Here is an 18,700-nt window from a genome sequence, read left to right on the forward strand (position 1 = left end):
GCCATCCATTTATCTTCCTGATCTTTAGCTAGATTGCAGTATTTCTGGGACAGATTTTAGTTAAATCCAACCTGGTTGAATCAGAGTGGAAAGAGTAAACATCCAAGTTTTAATGCATTTTTCTATAAATTCCTACTACATACAACTATATTAAATATTGGCTATGGCTCAGAAGTAGGTTTTCGAAGATACTTACTCTGAATTGAACAAGTGAACACACGTTCTTTCTTATAATTTACAACTTCTCGTTGCTTACTCTTGTCATCATTTGCAGTCTTGAAACTATATATTTTCAAATGCTTGTAGGGGAGAGGTACTGTTTTAACTGTATACGCACACATATAGAGCTAAGCAAGTCAGGTTCTGTTGTCTGCACATTTTTGCTGCTGTTCAAAGCTCTGGGGTCTGTATCCTAAGCTTCTGCGATGTGCTCATTGAGATCTACCAGGCTCCTGGTTCTGGAATCTGGCTGGGTATATAATCAAATTAATTTCTGAACAAAGACTAAAAGGCAACCTGCAGGATCACAGGTCTCACTCTAGACTCTCTTGAGGTGTATCTCTGTGAAGAATTCTGTTAAGAGGTGTTTAGATAAAAGTATCTCATGTGGCTTGAATTAAAAGCCAGGTTTGAGAACTTCTGCACTGACTTTCAGAACTCTTTGGTACAGTGTTTTTGTTGACTTTTCCAAACAATCTCCTGTGAAGTTACAGAAGTCTCTGCTTAAACTATAATTCTTAGTGAATTATTACTAAAATAATTCTCTAGAAGTTTTATAATGTAATTTTTAATATAACTATAAGCCATAACTTAATTTCATTAATATGCCTTTGAATTTTGGTATTTTCCATTAAACTTAATAAATACAAGCTATTATTATCCAAATCCAATATTTCAACATGTATTGTATCTTAAAAATTCCTGATGTTAAGATTGTTTAAGGGCCAGTGCCCTGGCTCACTTGGTTAATCCTCCTCCTTTGGCGCCGGCATCTCATATGGGCGCTGGTTCTGGTCCTGGCTACTGCTCTTCCAATCCAGTTCACTGCTGTGGCTTGGGAAAGCAGTAGAGGATGGCCCAAGTACTTCGGCCCCTGTACCCATGTGGGAGACCCAGAAGAAGCTCCTGGCTCCTGGCTTTGGATTGGCACAGCTCCAGTCATTGCAGCCATTTGGGGAGCGAACCAATGAACAGAAGATCTTTCTCTCAGTCTCTCCCTCTCACTGTCTGTAACTCTACCTCTCAAATAAATAAATAAAATCTTTAAAAAATTTTTAAGAAAGATCGTTTAAAATATTATTGATGTCAAATGAGAATTAAGAGTAAAATAAATCAAAGTAGATTTTTTTAAAGTTAAAAAGTTATTTATTTAAAAATACTTCCTCTTGAGTCTGATGCCATATCAAATTAAGCCAAGGAATGATGGTACAAGGCGGTAACTGCTCAGAGCCACCTGTACAGATGACAATTGCCTCTTTAGCTCATTAGCATAATCTACTAAGTAGTGATACAGAAATCCAACTCATTCACTTTTTCCCAAATAAATGTAAATTGTATACAATACTCCATACCCCAAAAATTACTTTATAAATTTTCTTTGTAGATTTTAATAGTGTCAGATCATTCTCTATTGAACAGATAAGTAAAAGTTGGATTACTGTTTAGAAAGTACATCATGCATCTTGTTATCTCTAGTGCATCATGTAACCAGAAATATTTCACCTGCTATTAGAGAACAAATTCAAATAGCATGCACATAGGGACATTCTAGCTGTCTGGTTAAGCAGAACCCATTGATTTGTGTGTTTGTCTCTGCCTCAGTGTAATGGTTCAGTATAGTTCACTTCATAACTTTAACTGTCTTTCCTTTACTAGAATGCTTGCTTCCAGAGTTTAGCTTTTGTTATTTATCTCCTAGGTTCAGATATCTTATTTTTAAAAGGGGACTCAATATTTATTTGTTAAATATAGATTCTGACTTCTAGCTGAAAGAATCAATTATGTTATGAAAAGGTTGGAAATATCTTATGTAGAAACTAGTGTTTATATGTGAGTATGTCTTTTAAGGGCTCATTTCCATCAGAAATGTGGTGTGGGAAATACGCATGTTAAAGTACCGACTTTGGGCTTGTTTATCTTTGACTTACTCTGAATTTCTCCATCATTTAAAAAGCATTCTAAGACCAGGGTAAAAAAAGATGATAAAATCCTGTTTAGCAGCAACTTAGGATTCTATATACTGGCTCATGTTTGAGATTCTGATTTCTTATTTTGTGGGCTCCATTGTGCCAGTTTACTGTTTGTATTTCTCCATGAACTATTCTTTAGCTTTTATGCAAATCTGTGAAAAATCAGCCAACCACTTTATTTTGGCATTTACTGACTAGCTAAGTGCTACCAACTCAAACAGTGTAATATTCATTTATGGCTTGAGTAACATTGGAATTTAGCTTGCCTTCCATAAATATTCATTTAAATATTTTACCTGTCCTCTTCAAGAGCTTCCCAGTGAAATGTGCACCGCTGCTCAGTAGGTTGTGTGGCTTGGTTCTATACATGGTGCACACGGCCCTCGTCCCCAGCACAGGATGCTTTCGTGTACACAGTCCTCCCCGAAGTATGCGTATTGGAGCCAATGGTCCCTCCCACTGAGCATCTAGCAAACTCCCAAAGAGGAAGTTTTAAGGGATGGTGTACAGAGGAATGGAGCACCTGGATAGAGGCGTGGTCTGCTCCAACTCAACAGATACTAGGAAGCAGCACTCACCCAGGGGTTAGGAAGTGTCCACACAGGTGAAGACTGAATACTCAACTAATGTCTTGGACGGTCACAGCTCTTCAGGGCTCTTTCAGTGCTCTTGATAATAACTTTTCTCCTTGTTCACTGGGTGCAGTGGAGAATCTGAGAATTTTGAGGCACTGCCCCATTTTTTCAACATTTGTTATCTGTTTCCTGTATTTCTAGATTTTCTTCTTTATCATTTTTCCCCATAATAATCCAAAATAAAGATTTTTACAAAGAAGTTCCAAATAATCCTTTAGACAGGAATGCATGGCTTACTTGGCTAATCCTCCACCTGCGTTGCTGGCACCCAGGGTCTAGTTCCGGTTGGGGCGCCAGATTCTGTCCCTGTTGCTCCTTTTCCATTCCAGCTCTCTGTTGTGGCCCGGGAAGGCAGTGGAAGATGGCCCAAGTGCTTGGGCCCTGCACCCGCATGAGAGACCAGGAGAAGCACCTGGCTCCTGGCTTTGGATTGGTGCAGCTCGCCAGCTGTAGCGGCCATTGTGGGTGGGGGGAGTTGGACCAATGGAAGAAACATCTTTCTATCTCTCTCTCTCTCACTGTCTAACTCTGTCAGTCCAAAAAAAAAAAAAAAAAAAAAAAAAAAGAATGCAAGCAGGAGGGACTTAAAAGCTTATTCTCTGGGCTAGCGCCATGGCTCAGTAGGTTAATCTTCTGGCTGCCGCACCAGCATCCCATATGGGTGCCGGTTCTAGTCCTGAGTGCTCCTCTTCTGATCCAGCTCTCTGCTGTGGCCTGGGAAAGCAGTAGAAGATGGCCAAGTCCTTGAGCCCCTGCACCCACATGAGAGACTGGGAAGAAGCACCTGGCTCCTGGCTTTGGATCACCGCAGCTCCGGCCGTTGCGGCCATTTGGGGAGTGAATCAATGGACGGAAGTCCTTTCTCTCTGTCTTTCCCTCTCACTGTCTGTAATTCTACCTCTCAAATAAATAAATAAAATCTTAAAAAAAAGCTTATCCTCCTTTTCTATAGGGTAAATAGCACTCAAATTCTAGAAATATAGTGCTGTATCTTTTGAGATAGTCTCACTGAAGATGGGTAACACATGTGAGGACTGTTTATGTCATTGTCAACAGGAAAAAGAAAAATAAATCAGATTTTACATAAAAAATTGGATGTTCCATATCCTGCATCACTCAAATGAAGGATATACAGAACAATGGAAACTAACTGAACAGTCATTGCAACATAGAACAGACTCAATTACTGCCAGAAGTCAATTATAACTAGATATGTGTTCCACCTATGTTTATTGTTCATTCATTCCTGCCAGTGCTATTCTATCTGTTATTTATTTGTATTGGCTCCTTTCAAAATGCCTGTGAATTAGTTATGTTTAGACACATTCTCAGGATGAGTATACAAAAGGCATAGAGATGGTTAGAAACTTCACCCAACATCAGACAGTTATTTCCAAGTGCTATGATTGGCACTGAACCCAGTTTTTCTGCCTTGTATTCAGTGCCTTTTCCGTTATACCACGCTAAAAATGTATAGTGCTGTTCAGATATCCAATACTAGGTTTTGGCTATTCTCTGTATCTCCATTTAGTACATACATACATTCATATTTTAAAATATGATATGGTCTTTGGTATTATTATCAGAACAGTATGACTAATGATCCATAAACTCTCTGAGCCAGATAGGTTGGTCTCTCTCCTGCTTCACATTCCTTCCTCCCTACACATGGTAAGGAGTTCTGTACCCCTTTTATTCTCCTACACTGAGCTTCTTAACCTTGGCATTGCTCATATTTCGGACTAGGTCATTCTTTGTCATGGAGGGTTGTGATGTGCATTGTTGAATGCCTAGCGACATCCTTTATCTTAATCTATTAAATTCTAGGGGCCGGTGCTGTGGTGTAGCGGGTAAAGCCGCTGCTTGCAGTCCCAGCATCCCATTTGGGCGCTGGTTCAAGTCCCTGCTGCTCCATTTCCAATCTGGCTCTCTGCTATGGCCTGGGATAGCAGTAGAGATGGCCTAAATGCTTAGACCCCTGCACCCACGTGGGAGACCCAGAAGAAGCTTCTGGCTTCGGATTGGTGCAGCTCCGAGCGATGTGGCCATCTGGGGAGTGAACCAGTGGATGGAAGACCTCTCTCTCTCTCTCTCTCTCTCTCTGCCTCTCCTTCTGTGTAACTCTGTGTAACTCTCTGTGTAACTCTGACTTTCAACTAAATAAATAAATCTAAAAAAAATTCTAATAGCACCACCTGTGTGACAGTAAAAAATGTCTCCATAGTTAATTTAATTGTCAAATATCCCTCGGGAGGCAAAATTGCCCCCAGTGAGATCACTGCTTTAAACTCAATATAAAAGGAACTTAATGAAAGTGTAGTCCCTTTGTTTAGTCCCCATCCTGAATATTAGACATTTTCAGCAATTAATGATTTAGGCATTGTATTAGTCAGATCAAGGCAGACTGTGCTGTGGTAACAAGTGATGTCCAAATAAGCTTAACGCAGATGGTCCTCCCTGAGGCAGGTTGATGTTCAGGTTGCTTTAAACTTCCAGAAGCTTGGCATCTGCTGTGCTTTGATGATCCTGCAGCAGGGAGAAAGACCACAGAGAGTCATGCTTACAACTTAAATGTGTCCATCTGGAAGTGGCACACGTCACTTTAGCTCACATTGTGTTGACAAAAAGCGAGTCACACGACCATACTAACTCTGATGTAGATGGAAAGTTTAGACCTTCAGGCTTAGCAAGGAATATTTCAGAGTATTAATGACTATCACTAGTACCAGGGTATTTCCCTAATAACTACTGTCTAAATGCCCTGTATCACATTTATGTGATGTGATTCCAGCAGTGATTGAAATGTAGTATCAGCTGGTTTTCTGTAAGGTATATATACAAGTGAAATAGTAAATAAGATGATGGATGCCATATGCAATAAATTATAGTAATGTGCATTAAATGTCTATTAACTTGCAAAATATTTGCATTTTTGTGATGTTTACATTTCATGAAGTAAATCCTCCACTTAAACAGCATGATATGTCTCCGTTTTTTTTTATTGCTGCTGTTTTTGATGTCCTCCAGTAATATGTCATTGGTCATCCTGATTAAATTTATTCCTAAATGTTTTATGGTTTTGTTATTATTTTTGAACAAAGTCTTTTTTTTCCTTTTCTTCATTCCATTTCTTTCTTACTATTGAAAGTATAGAGAAAAACTATCTGATTTTTGTATATTTTCCCTCATAGTTTTTTGAATTTAATTTCTTAGGGAAGTGATTCTCAAGGTTTGACCTTTGAACTAGTGTTAGTGTCATAAAAAATTTGTTACAAACCCAAATTCTAGGGCCGTCAACTTAGATATGTTGAATCAGAAACTGAGTATACAGCTCAGCCTTAGAGATTTTTAGATATAGAATCTTAACGTTTTTTCTTTTTTATTGATATTAATATTACTCTTCACTTTCTTACATTGTAGCATCAGTTGAAACATAAAGAATTCTGGGTCCTAGTGGAGTTAATCTTGATTTTTTTTTTTTTTTTTTTTTTTAAACTTTTATTTAATGCATATAAATTTCCAAAGTACGACTTATGGATTACAATGGCTTTCCCCCCAATACCGTCCCTCCCACCCACAACCCTCCCCTTTCCCACTCCCTCTCCCCTTCCATTCACATCAAGATTCATTTTCGATTATCTTAATATACAGAAGATCAGCTTAGTATACATTAAGTATGGATTTCAACAGTTTGCTCCCACACAGAAACATAAAGTGAAAAATAATAGATGATTTTTTAAAATGATGATGAAATCAGAGCAGACCTATTGTCATGTTTAATCCCAGTGAGAGTCAAGTTGGGAGTTGATAATTTCTTTCTTTCTTTTTTTTTTTTTTTTTTTACAGAGGATCAGTTTAGTATGCATTAAGTAAGGATTTCAACAGTTTGCACCCCCATAGAAACACAAAGTGAAATATATTGTTTGAGTACTCGTTATAGCATTAAATCTCAATGTACAGCACATTAAGGATAGGGATCCTACATGAGGAGTAAGTGCACAGTGACTCCTGTTGTTGACTTTACCAATTGACACTCCTGTCTATGGCATCAGTAATCTCCCTATGCTCCAGTCATGAGTTTCCAAGGCTATGGAAGCCCTCTGAGTTCTCCGATTCTTATCTTGTTTAGACAAGCTCATAGTCAAAGTGGAGGTTCTCTCCTCCCTTCAGAGAAAGGTACCTCCTTCTTTGATGGCCTGTTCTTTCCACTGGGATCTCACTCGCAGAGATCTTTTGCCAGAGTGTCTTGGCTTTCCATGCCTGAAATACTCTCATGAGCTTTTCAGCCAGCTCCGAATGCCTTTAGGGCTGATTCTGAGGCCAGAGTGCTATTTAGGACATCTGCCATTCTATGAGTCTGCTGAGATTCTCACTTCCCATGTTGGATCACTCTCCCCTTTATTTACTCCATCAGTTAGCGTTAGCAGGTACTAGACTTGTCTATGTGCTCCCTTTGACTCCCAGTCCCTTCACCATGACCAACTGTGAACTGAAACTGATCACCTGGAACAGTGAGATGGCATTGGTACATGCCACCTCGATGGGATTGAATTGTTAATATGACTGGTTTAGATCTGAAATTGATGCACAGTTATTCTTAAGTGTTGAAAATTAACTGAAATGTGATCTCTGTTGAACATGGTGGTGGGAATGGGAGAGGGAAGAGATGTATAATTTGGGACATGCTCAGGCTGACTTGCCCCAAGTGGTGGAGTTGGAAGCATACCAGGGGATTCCAATTCCAATTTAATCTTGATTTTTGATTTTTATTTAGAAGAAGTTTATTGTTTGTGATTTTCTGGTCTGTAGCATATTTAAAATGCCTCATTCTCTTCGTGATTTTTATATAGCATTTTAAATAGGAATGGCTGATGAATTTAGCCAATGTTTTTCAGAATGTATTAATATAGGAGTTTTCACCTATAATTTATTAGTATCTGAAATATATCGATCGGCTTTGTAATGAATGCATTCATGGAAGAAGCACAACTTGGTGGACTTATTTTAACATATTGCTAGATTTGGTTGGCTAATACCCCTGTCATTCTAGCTAATTGAATTATGTATTTTCCCCAAAACAGCAAACCAGTACCCTTTTTTCTTTTAATAATAATATCAGTTCTCATATTCTTAAACATCCAGCTTTTCTTAAGCCAGATTTAAAGGTTAATTGCATTTTAACACTACATATTTTATGCAGCTCCTTAGACCTCAAATTAGAATGATAATAATAGTTAACCCCATATGTTCTCATTAGAATTCTACCAAATCTCTGGCTGGGGAGCTGCCCTCGCCAAGTGGAACATGTAACCATCAAACTGAAGCATGAATTGGGCGTTACAGCTATAATGAATTTCCAGACTGAATGGGATATTGTCCAGAACTCCTCAGGCTGTAACCGCTACTCAGAACCCATGACTCCAGACACCATGATTAAGCTGTATAAGGAAGAGGGCTTGGTCTACATCTGGATGCCAACACCAGATATGAGCACCGAAGGTAAGGATTGAATCATTCTAGCCCCTTGCTGGTGTGTTTCAGAGAAACTTCTGCTGTTTGCCTATCATTTGATTGGCATTGATGAATCCATCTATCTAAATTAAGGATCTGAAACATGAAAGGCAGACATGGAATAAATATAAAGAAGTATAAGGCTTTAGATTTAGTGTACTTTACACATGCCTTTTGATGGTTTGACTGAACATCTGTTTAATGTGGCTTTGATTTTTATTCTTCAGCATATTTATTGTGTATCTGTTATCTGCATGGCATTATGCTGTTGGCTGGAAACATGAGGGTAAAAAAGACAGGCGCACTTGTTCTCCTTGTGGAGTATATGGTCCTACAGATATTGCAAGTGCTAGGCAAATGACTAAAAACACAAATTTAAAGCTATGTTGAGGTTTTTTGTTAGAAGATATGTAGATATTGCTATGGGAGGATGAACAAGCAATTGGACTTAGGGAGAGGTCAGGGAAGATTTTCTTGGGAAGTGATATTTGAGCTAAGACTTAAGGGAGCTCCGGGGAAGAATGAGGTGGGAGAATGTGCCCCAGGCCTACACAGAAGAATCCCTAAGCAGGAGACAGCACCAAGTGTTGCAGGAACTAGAAGACTAATGTGGCTGCTGATGAAAGAGCAAGCGAAGAGTATCTTGCAGGATTTGGCCCACAATCAATGCTTTAGACTTTACTCTAGAGCAAGGAGAGGCAGTAGAGTGGTTGGGAGGTTGGGAAATGCTGAGGTCCATTTTTTTTTTCTTTAAAAGTGCACTTTGCATGTAGCAAATGGATTGGAGGTGGAGCTGGGAGGCCAGTTAGGAGCTGAGCACACTAATCGAAGTGGGAGGTAATATGGGATATTGCAGCCCAGGCAGGGTGGTGAGAGTGAGAATTCATTTACTGCACAGGTGCTTGCTTATCATGGCTTTGTGAGAGGGGATATATAGTGTGGCGGGTGTTGCCAGGGAAGCAGAATCAAAGAAGGCATAGTTTTGATCTACTGGTAGGATGCAGTAAAACAAGCCCAAAACGAATGTGAGAGGAATGACTAACATGCTTTTGGCAGAGGGAAGGAGTGATTAACGTGCAGTACATGGGAGGAACATAGAGATGCTACATGCATGCTAGAGCATTTGAGGTGGCCATAGCCTTGACAGGTGTATGTGGAAGGAGGGAGGCATTTGGGATGGAAGAAGTAGCACTGGCCAAGGCACAGAGATGTGAGATCTTAAAGGAATGGTGCATAATTCCACCTGTTTTAGAACAGGGTGCTTATCAAAAACAAAAACAAAAACAAAAACAAAGCTACCTAAGCAAAGAAGCAAGTTACACCAATAGTATCAATCCTTCATCAGCAGGGGGCAGCAGAGAGCTGTGGAAATGGCACTGGCTGAGGGAGTGTGCAACCTGCTGGTCTGGGGGAAAGAAGGAAGACAGGAGTGCCTAGCAGGAAGCAGGTCTAACATCAGCTCTTTTGCCCAAACACACAGTGTGCATCAAACACTCTGCTCAGCAATTTACAGTCATTAACTTATTTAATTCTCTTAACAAGACTCCAGACATATATTGTTGTTATCTTCATTTTGCAGAGAAAGACTGAGGTATAAACAGTTAAGTAACCTATTCAGGAGACCAGAGTATGGAGTGGCATGGCATAGATCTCCCAGCTGGCAGCCAGATGCAGGGTGTTGCAGATGCAGAGACCCACAGGGTCTCAGGAACTCAGGTTCATGATCAACTCAAGTTACACAAAGTCATGAATTTCAGGGAAGGTGGTTTCTCTCTCAGAGAGCAATGGTTCCCACAATGGATGACCTTGAGTATCACAGGGAACCTGTGCAGAGGCAGCCTTGGCCCCATATAACATCTCAGGTAGTCCTTCTAGTCTTTGTCTGAATGAACTGTCATGGTGGATGGGGCATAGTTTTTGGTTCTGAAAGCAGGAGTAGTAATTTACTAACTCTTCTCTAACCTGATCCAAGGAAGTTTAATTTCCCCTTTAGAGTCCTGTCATTTTTTCCAAGGAAGAAAAAAAAAGTTTTGCCCTGAAGACCACTCGTTGAACTTAAGTTATATTTACCATGTCCAGCTTGTTTCTCTAGTTTCAAGAGAGTTAGGATTCCATGATTGTAGCTTCCAGAGGGTGTTTTGACTTTAGCTTCTTTGACTCTGATCTGATAGCAGTTATTATGGGAGATGAGGCTGGGAGAAGTTGAGCTACTAACTGTGCTATGCTGTGCTTCCCGTTCCCTCCCAGGCACTGATTACCTGAAGGTTCTGCTGACTGACAGGCAATGTGCTTGAAAGTTTAGGGGTCTGCAGAAGCCTACAGAAATAGTGTGCCCCCACCCGAAGGTCCATTGTAGCTGAGTTAAACCTTTTCTTCTTGGGGGAGGTGTCACTGGGTCACCAGATCCCAGTTGCTGCTGTTTAGTGTAGTGTAGCAATGACACATCTCCGATGGCAACAGGAACTGCAGCTCAGATAGCGGGCTATAAAAGCTGACGACAGCAATGGAAGTTGAGAAACATCAGACTCTCTGGTTAAAGAAAGCTTTTCTTTGGTGCAGCCTAAGCTGTGGCAGTAGCCAAAGAGTTAATCGTTAGCGAGCGGTGGTGGGGGGGAGTGTAGGACCTTCTCACCAACAGATCAATCTGTGTGGCTCACAGTATTATCACGAGGAAGTATGGATTAATTCAGCTGAATAGTTTTAGAACTCCAGAGAAAAATCCATTGAAAGTGTTGTGAGCTGCTGCATAATGCTGTTGGATAACATCGGGAGAGGAAGACAGTCTGTAGGCTTGACTGTCACGACTGGTTGTTACAGGCCTGTTCTAGTCGATCATGCTATCGATCCTTACTCCTGTACACTGTGTCATATGCAGATGAGGTGGCTGAGATTTCTTTTTCACCTTTTCTTCAAAATTTTTGGTTTGTGTCTTTGACCTGGGAGATAAGGATCACCCAAATCCAGCACTCAGCTAAACAGAACAAAACAAATCTTGTTAAAATTTCCTTGGCATAGAAATTATTCAGATTGAATGTTGACCTCTCTGACAGACTGAACTTAGCCCCACCATCTACAAAGTCACTGATGGTAGAGCTGGAACACCTGGACTTGAACTTTGTAACCATTGGTAACTGTGGTACGGGAAGGCTAGTTCCTGCACTGGGAAAATGGGGAAAGTACTTTGTACCTTGCAGCTTGGAACAGTAGAGTAAGATAATTAGTGTGAAATGGCTTTCAGTATCACAAAGTTGAGGCTGCATTACGGATTAAATTGACCTTGTCTATCTTAACACTCCAAAGATGGAAAATAAGATATGCACAAATAAAATGTTAATATATTCAGCTTTATATATGCCCCTGAAATAAGAAAGATGTGTGTGTGTGTGTTTGTGTGTGTGTGTGTGTGTGTGTGTGAGAGAGAGACAGAGACAGAGAAAGCATGACAGAGTGAGAGAGCGAGAGACAGAAAGATTAGAGAGAGATTGAAAATTGTGCCTTGAGTTATTTCTTTTAGGGTCAAACTTTACACAAAGCATAGCTTTCAGGCCTTTTGAACCTTCAGGCTGTCCCCATGTACCTGACAAACACTCTTTTCCTCCATCTCTTACCACTTTGGCTTACTCAGTGGTGATTTGCAGAGTGGTTTTAATCATTCTAGTGTTAGATTAATCTAAAGCAGGGATGGACCACAAGTTAGGCAAGTGGGAGCTAGTAGTGTCTCAAGTCCAATAGACATTATTGACTTTTGTTGTTGGTGTTTTTTTTTCTTTGTTTTTAAAGATTTATGTATTTGTTTGAAAGGCAGAGTGACAGATGGAGAGCAGGAGGGAGAGGGAGAAGAACATAGAAGGAGTGAGGAAAGAAGGAGAGTGAGAGGTCTTCCATTTGCTGGATCACTCCTCCAATGCACTAACATTTGCAGTTAGGAAGGACTGAAGTCATGAGCCTGGAATTCTACCAGGTCTCCCTGGGTAGGTACTCAAGTCACTAGAGGTATCATCTGCTGCTTTCCTAGGTGTACTGGCAGGAGGCTAGATTGGAAACAGAAGAGCTAGGGCTTGAACTGGCACTCCAGTAATATAAATGGGCATCCCAAGTGTGGGCTTAACATACTGCCCCACAACACCTGCCTCTGTTTTGTTTTCATTCCTGCATTTAATGAATGCTTATTGAGCAACTGAGACCCAGGGCCTGTTTTAAATTTCAAAATAAGAACCACAGACTTTAGAGTGTTTTGTTTGACCTGTATGGGGGGTTTACATGTTTTAACTTAGTTGCCAGCAATTTAAAATTTGGAATATTTTTCATGATTAAAAGATCTGGGTTTCTGTCTCATCCTGAGATTTTACTTTTTTATATATTATTTTTTAAAGATTTATTTATTTATCTGAAAGGCAGAGTTACAGAGAGGCAGAGAGAGAGGGAAGGGTCTTCCGTCTGCTAGTTCGTTCCCCAAATGGCTGCAAAAGCTGGAGTTGGGCTGATCCGAAGCCAGGAGCCAGGAGATTCTTCCAGGTTTCCCATGTGGGTGCAGGGCTCCAAGCACTTGGGCCATCAGCTACTGCTTTCCCAGGCCATAGCAGAGATCTGGATTGGAAGTGGAGCAGCTGGGTCTCAAACCGGTGCCCATATGGGATGCTGGCACTGCAGGCAGTGGCTTTACTCGCCACATCACAGTGCTGGACTTGGTTTTACTGTTTTTAAGGATGGAATTTTTGGAATCAAATTACATTCTATTTAAAGCCTATCAATAGGAAAGATAAAAATCAGCTACTCTAGTTGAACTGGCTCTATTGGATAGGAAATGTGGTCTTAGAGACCCTCTTTTCATTCATTGGGGGGTTACCTTTCAGCTTATCCTTCCTGGTATGGGGTTTAGAGCAGAGGGAGATGGGCTACTGTTACAGGGAGCTAATCGAGTGTAGAGGCATAGGTGTAAACCTCAAGGAGGTAGCACTCTCACAAGGGGCACAGCACAACCAGGAAAGTGGGATATAGAGGATTAGCTGAGAATTCAGACTGACAAGAAAGGTGCGGAAAGGGCCATTGATCAGGCTGGTTAGGGAAGGACCATAATGGAGCAGTTAAAACCAAGGACTTTGGAGTCCAACAGGCTGGATTGCAGTGGCCACTTAGAGAACAACACTGGATACATCTCTCTGCCTCAGTTCCTTCATATGTACACTGAGGACAACAATGTCACTGACCTCATAGGTAAGAGGTGGCTGAAAAATGACTTATTTTGTGCAAAATGCGTAGACCAATCCTTGACAGATGGAAAGGGCTCAGTAAATGTTATCTGCCATTAATCAACGCAGGGTGATTTGTAGTCACTAGAGTTCAGAAAAACCAAAGGCTCCAGCTGAGGCCAGGCAAGACAGGTGGACACCCTGATCTGACTACTTCTCTGGTGCCCCTTTATATTACGTGTCCTGGGAGAAGACCACTCATAGGTGACTGCATTCTGATGAGTCAAACTCATGTGTAGCTGGGAATCTTTGGTGCTCCCTGTGGCCACTGACAAATGCCTGGCAGAAGGATGTGAGATCGTTGATCAGAAAACCTCAAGCTAACACCTATGCCTTTTTAACTTCTAGAATGTGTATATGACGCCTTCAGAGTCTTTTACAGATAAAAATGAAAAGGGAAGGGACTGCATTGTTTGATGTGTCATTGGGACACCTCTGTCTGGAGAGCAGGTCTGGAAAAGGGATCGTGACCTGTCTTAGCTGTGTTTGGCAGCCTGGATACACTTACGCTGGGCTGGTTGAGCACCTGGGCCAAGATGATGAATCCAGCAGTTCCTGCTGCAATGGCCACTGCATTCCATTCATATGTTGAGCATGTGGCCAAACCCCACATTGCATATTCTTCATTAGTTTCTGCCAAGGTGTACAGTATCAGGTGTCAACCATCGTATGGAACTTGTCAGGTGATCCCAGTTGTGGTGGAGGTAGCAAGAACCCACCCTTCTCAGAGCTATCAGTGGGGTCTTTTCCACTCAGCATTCTTGGAATAAACTGCTCATAGCCCCGCCACAGAATAAATGTGGTGCAGCTGGGTAGGCTTCAGCCTCCTCAGCAGCATAAAGAAAGAATTCCTTGGAGGTTTTGCCTCCGCTGCTCCCCGGCTCAAAGGGTGGACTGAACACACAGTGCTGTTCTCAAGACTGGCCATGGCTACCTCATTGGCATGTCTCAGGTCCACACCTTGTTGCTGCTCCAGAGATATTTTAGTGTCTCTACGACAACATCAAGGATTGATGCGGCAGGCCCCCTCACCGTAATGTCAGAGAACCTGGTGACCAGACATGGGGATTCAGGTGAGTTAGATTTCCTGGCTCTGTTTGGACTATGAGAAGTCAAAATAAATAGGAGCTGCTGTGTCTTTGACTCAGATAACCTCAGAGACCAAGCAGGAAGCATGAGTAAGGCAGCAGGAACTAGAGAGTGATGGGGCTCAGGAGCCACCAGGTATGCCCTGTCTGTAGCTTTAGATCTCTTGTTAGAAGGATGAACAGAGCCTGAGAGCAAGAGTAGAATATTATTCTAACTCTTCTCTGAGAGCATGGGGAGCCGGGTAGACAATGATTGAGATGGCCTTCAAGCCACCACAGGGTCTGCAGTGAACTATGTTCTTCTAAGGTGTTGATGCCCAATCTCAATGTGTGTTGGCCCCTGCAGGGGCACTTGCATTTTAAGAGAGAATGCCTGAGGAGGGAGGTCTAGACTTACTCGAATGATTCACATGTGAGAATTGTGGGTCTCAGTGAAAATTCACAGTTGAGCTCACACGGGGACAGCTTTTCCTGTCCTTTCAGTCATCTAGCTAGGATGGTAACATAAAGGCAAAGAGGGCCCTTCTGTGGGGTCCTTGGGGGAAACTTGGGGGGCCCTGTGTCCCTGTAGGACTGTTGACAGGGTGTTGGGCAGGGCAGAGTGGGCTCCTCATAGGCATGCGATTGTAATGCAGGACTGTGGATTTTCCTTCTTTCCTTTTGCAGCAGTTTACTCTGGTTCCCACCAGACACCAAAACCCCCAACTCCTGAGCTATCTCAGTACCGAGAGCCTGGGAGCTGAAGAATTCCAGGGAACCTGAAATACAAAGAGATCACTGGCGGGGGTGGGGGGGGGCTCCTCTGGTCTGCTGGAGGAAGAGGACCTGGTTCTGTCAACACTCAGCAGGGCATGGCACACCCCCTCTGTGGGATGGGAAAGCATTTGAATAATAATCAAAATAACAGTCATGAAGCTGTCATGACCATAATCATAATTAACCAATAACTTAGAGATTCAGTCATAGTTAGTACTCATTGCATAATGACAGGATAAATGAATGATCAGTTAGCCCACATGTAGTCAACCATCCCATTGGACTGAATTTTAACTTTTTAAAATTAACATATTAAACTTCAAGTTTCATTTGTCTAACCAGTGACCAAGACTGATCCCTTTTTTGTGTGTGTGTTTTACTATTTTTTGTTTTGTTTTGTTTTTTGAAGGTTTTTCAGATTAAATGAAATTCAGGTGACAGGACCTGACAAGTTTTCTATAACATTACCTCAATCTCTGCCCAATCTCTGCAAGCCCTTGGGACAGTTGTAAGCATCCAGTCTTCTGATGATAGGTGGTATTGACATTTCTTTGGAGGAAAATTTGCATCAGTAGCAAAGTCACTCAAAGGAGCAGCCATCTCTGGGGAAGGTTCAGAGCACAGCCATTGCCTCTCAGATCGTCTCATGTTTTCCTTCAAAACAAAGGATGGAGCAAATGTTCATGTCCTGGGCTCACCCTGTGAGTGGGTCTGGGATTTCTCCATGCACTGGCAAAGAAACTGGCAGCCACGGGGGCAGTTTCCTTATTCACCTGTTTGTGCTGTGCTTTCTCCATCCTAGGCCGAGTACAGATGCTGCCACAAGCCGTCTGTCTCCTTCATGCCCTTCTGGAGAACGGACACACCGTGTATGTCCACTGCAACGCTGGAGTGGGCCGCTCCACTGCCGCCGTGTGTGGCTGGCTCCAATATGTGATGGGCTGGAGTCTCAGGAAGGTGCAGTACTTCCTCATGGCCAAGAGGCCAGCTGTGTACATTGATGAGGATGCCTTGGCCCGCGCACAAGACGATTTCTTCCAGAAGTTTGGGAAGGTTCGATCTTCTACATGCAGTCTGTAGCAGCCCACTTGCCTCCTCTTCCTCTCAATTTCCTTAATTCAAATGATCTAGAAACAAAGATTCTACCTGAATGGAAAGGACTGTGGATGAGAACTTGTCTCTTAGGCTGCTCCGGTTCATCCAGGGGATAATTTTCTATTGTTTAGGTTGGGCTGTGTCCTCGAAATATTTTGCCTAAGAAGTTATGACACATTAGCCAAAGCCAAAAACAGCTGGTTGTGCAGTGCTGTTCTGTGCATCAGATAGGAAGGGAATAGGTGCAGGTCCTGCTGCAAACAGATAGAAAAACCCTGTGCTTTACTCTGCATGTGCTGTACAAAGCACTGTGGATTCATGAGAGCATGTACCTGTTGTATCATAGCCCCTTGACATAAAGAGGAAAAAACAGAGAGGTACATGGACTCACACACACACACGCATACCCACAGTGCTTTCCTGCTGAGTTGAACTAAATTTATAAACATCAGAGTCAGTCAGTTGCCAGAACAGGGAATCACAGTAAAAATTTGGACTGTGACAAAGGAAGAGCTCAACGTGACTAAAAGTGAATGGCTTTCTAGACTTTGTATCTGCACGCTGCCTTGCAGTGGTCAAAGTCTGGTCCAGGGCATCACTTTCCTTATCCACCCAAGAGCTTTCAATCAAAATATCCCTCACTCTCTATTTGTTCCCATTTGAGGCTTAGTGAGCATGAGTGCTTGCTGAAAGTCTCCTGCTAGTCAGGGATGACCTATATTTCTTGATTCTGCTGTTTCCAGAATAACGTGTTGTTTCTCCACCATGGTGTAGTGAATTCAGCTTTGCCTCTTCAGATAAGGCTGATGCTCCGACAGCAGTTTCAATAGTGAAATATGGAAAAGTGGTACAGTGTTCTGACCAGTTGCCAACAAATTTACGAAAGTAGTTGCATTTTGTGCAACCTGATTTAAAATACAGTGTACTGTCTCAGCCAATGTGGCCTGAGCCATAGCTCTTGAGAGGAGAGAGCCCCAAATCCACAACCCAGAACTGATCCTGGTTCAGTCCTCAATATGCACTTCCTGTGCCTCCAGAATACGAGATTTGCTACCTTAAATTGTGCAGAAAGTACCAAGGTGAGCAAAACTTTGCCTTCAAAAGCGTGTAGCCTTCTAACAGACCTGTGTTCAACCAACTGTCATGCGGGATTGGACTGCGAAAGCTATGCTAGAATAGAGGAAGGGAAAATATCTTTTAGTCAAGTGCCTCTGTGTGCTAGGTGCTTTACAATCTTTGTGATCTTAACCACGTTGATCTTCATGGTACCCTGTGAAAGAGCTGTCACCATCTCTGCTGCATAGAAGAACTAAGGCTCAGAGATGTTAAAGCAACTGTCCACTGTCACATGGTAAACAAATAAATGAAATGAGATAAGGCTAGATTTGTTAGAATCAAGGATCATAGTTTTTTTTTTTTCTCCATTACACTATAATGCTTATTTATTTATTTTGGCTCCTCATTTTCTCCCCAAAATATAGAATGATTGATAGGGGAGACTCTCACAGGAGGCATCAGAAATTAGAAGGGTACAAGGTAAGTTCCGGTTGCGCTCAAAGGAGAGGGAGATGTCTCATTATTGTGGCACTCAGGCAAGATAACATGTCTTCTGGGCAGAGGTGGCCAGGCAGGATTCATGTCTCCTGAACTTTTACAAAGCTAAATTTATAAGCCAGCATCGAATAATGTGACATCTAGCTCCATTGCTAATAATAGCTAGAAATAGCTATTGTATTCAAGAACCCATTTATAGCCATAATGTGTTATGTAAAATTTAATTGTATGGTTGGAATATTTTAAAATAATTATATATGTATGTGTGTGAGAGTTTCTTTAACATCTAACCAATCTAGATGCATAATTTCTATTATAGAAACATCTTTTTGAGTAGATTATTCCCTTTCTATCCTTTTGCTATGAAAAACAAAAAACAGTTTAAGACTGTTAAGAATGTTTTGTGTTTTGGAATTACTTCTCTTGTCCTCAGTGAGTGAAATGTCTAATATGTTTCAAAAATCGATTGGAATCTTTGCTGAATAAAAAATTTTAAAAGACATTTTTGGATTTTTCAGTGTTATCAGCTTAGTCTGAAATCCAGAAATAAAAAACCACTGCATTTATTTGTAGGTAAAGGGGACAGTCAGTTGAGCTGGATTGTTTTCTCCTGTCACCCTTAG

General features: G+C 41.6%; 1 protein-coding gene and 1 long non-coding RNA gene across 8 annotated transcripts in view; one reads left to right on the plus strand and one right to left on the minus strand.

Moving 5' to 3' along the window:
• The window catches only part of EPM2A (EPM2A glucan phosphatase, laforin), a 133,792-nt gene that overhangs the window by 104,917 nt on the left and 10,175 nt on the right, over positions 1-18,700 (plus strand). For 3 of the 5 annotated variants that reach the window (XM_002714860.5, XM_051855292.2, XM_051855293.2), the window contains exons 3-4: positions 8,082-8,323; positions 16,231-18,579. In XM_002714860.5, the coding sequence (XP_002714906.3) occupies positions 8,082-8,323; positions 16,231-16,508 (520 nt within the window). In that variant the 3' untranslated portion in view covers positions 16,509-18,579. Of the gene's footprint in view, positions 1-8,081; positions 8,324-16,230; positions 18,580-18,700 lie in introns of those variants that run through there. The other 2 variants (XM_051855291.2, XM_051855294.2) reach the window with 2 other exon arrangements.
• The window catches only part of LOC138849783 (uncharacterized), a 137,147-nt gene continuing 123,636 nt past the window's right edge, over positions 5,190-18,700 (minus strand). For all 3 annotated transcript variants that reach the window (XR_011388949.1, XR_011388947.1, XR_011388948.1), the window contains exon 3: positions 5,190-5,350. This is a non-coding gene — a long non-coding RNA (uncharacterized lncRNA). The remainder of the gene's footprint in view (positions 5,351-18,700) is intronic.

Source organism: Oryctolagus cuniculus, chromosome 5 (assembly GCF_964237555.1).
Source record: "Oryctolagus cuniculus chromosome 5, mOryCun1.1, whole genome shotgun sequence".
NCBI lineage: Eukaryota > Metazoa > Chordata > Mammalia > Lagomorpha > Leporidae > Oryctolagus > Oryctolagus cuniculus.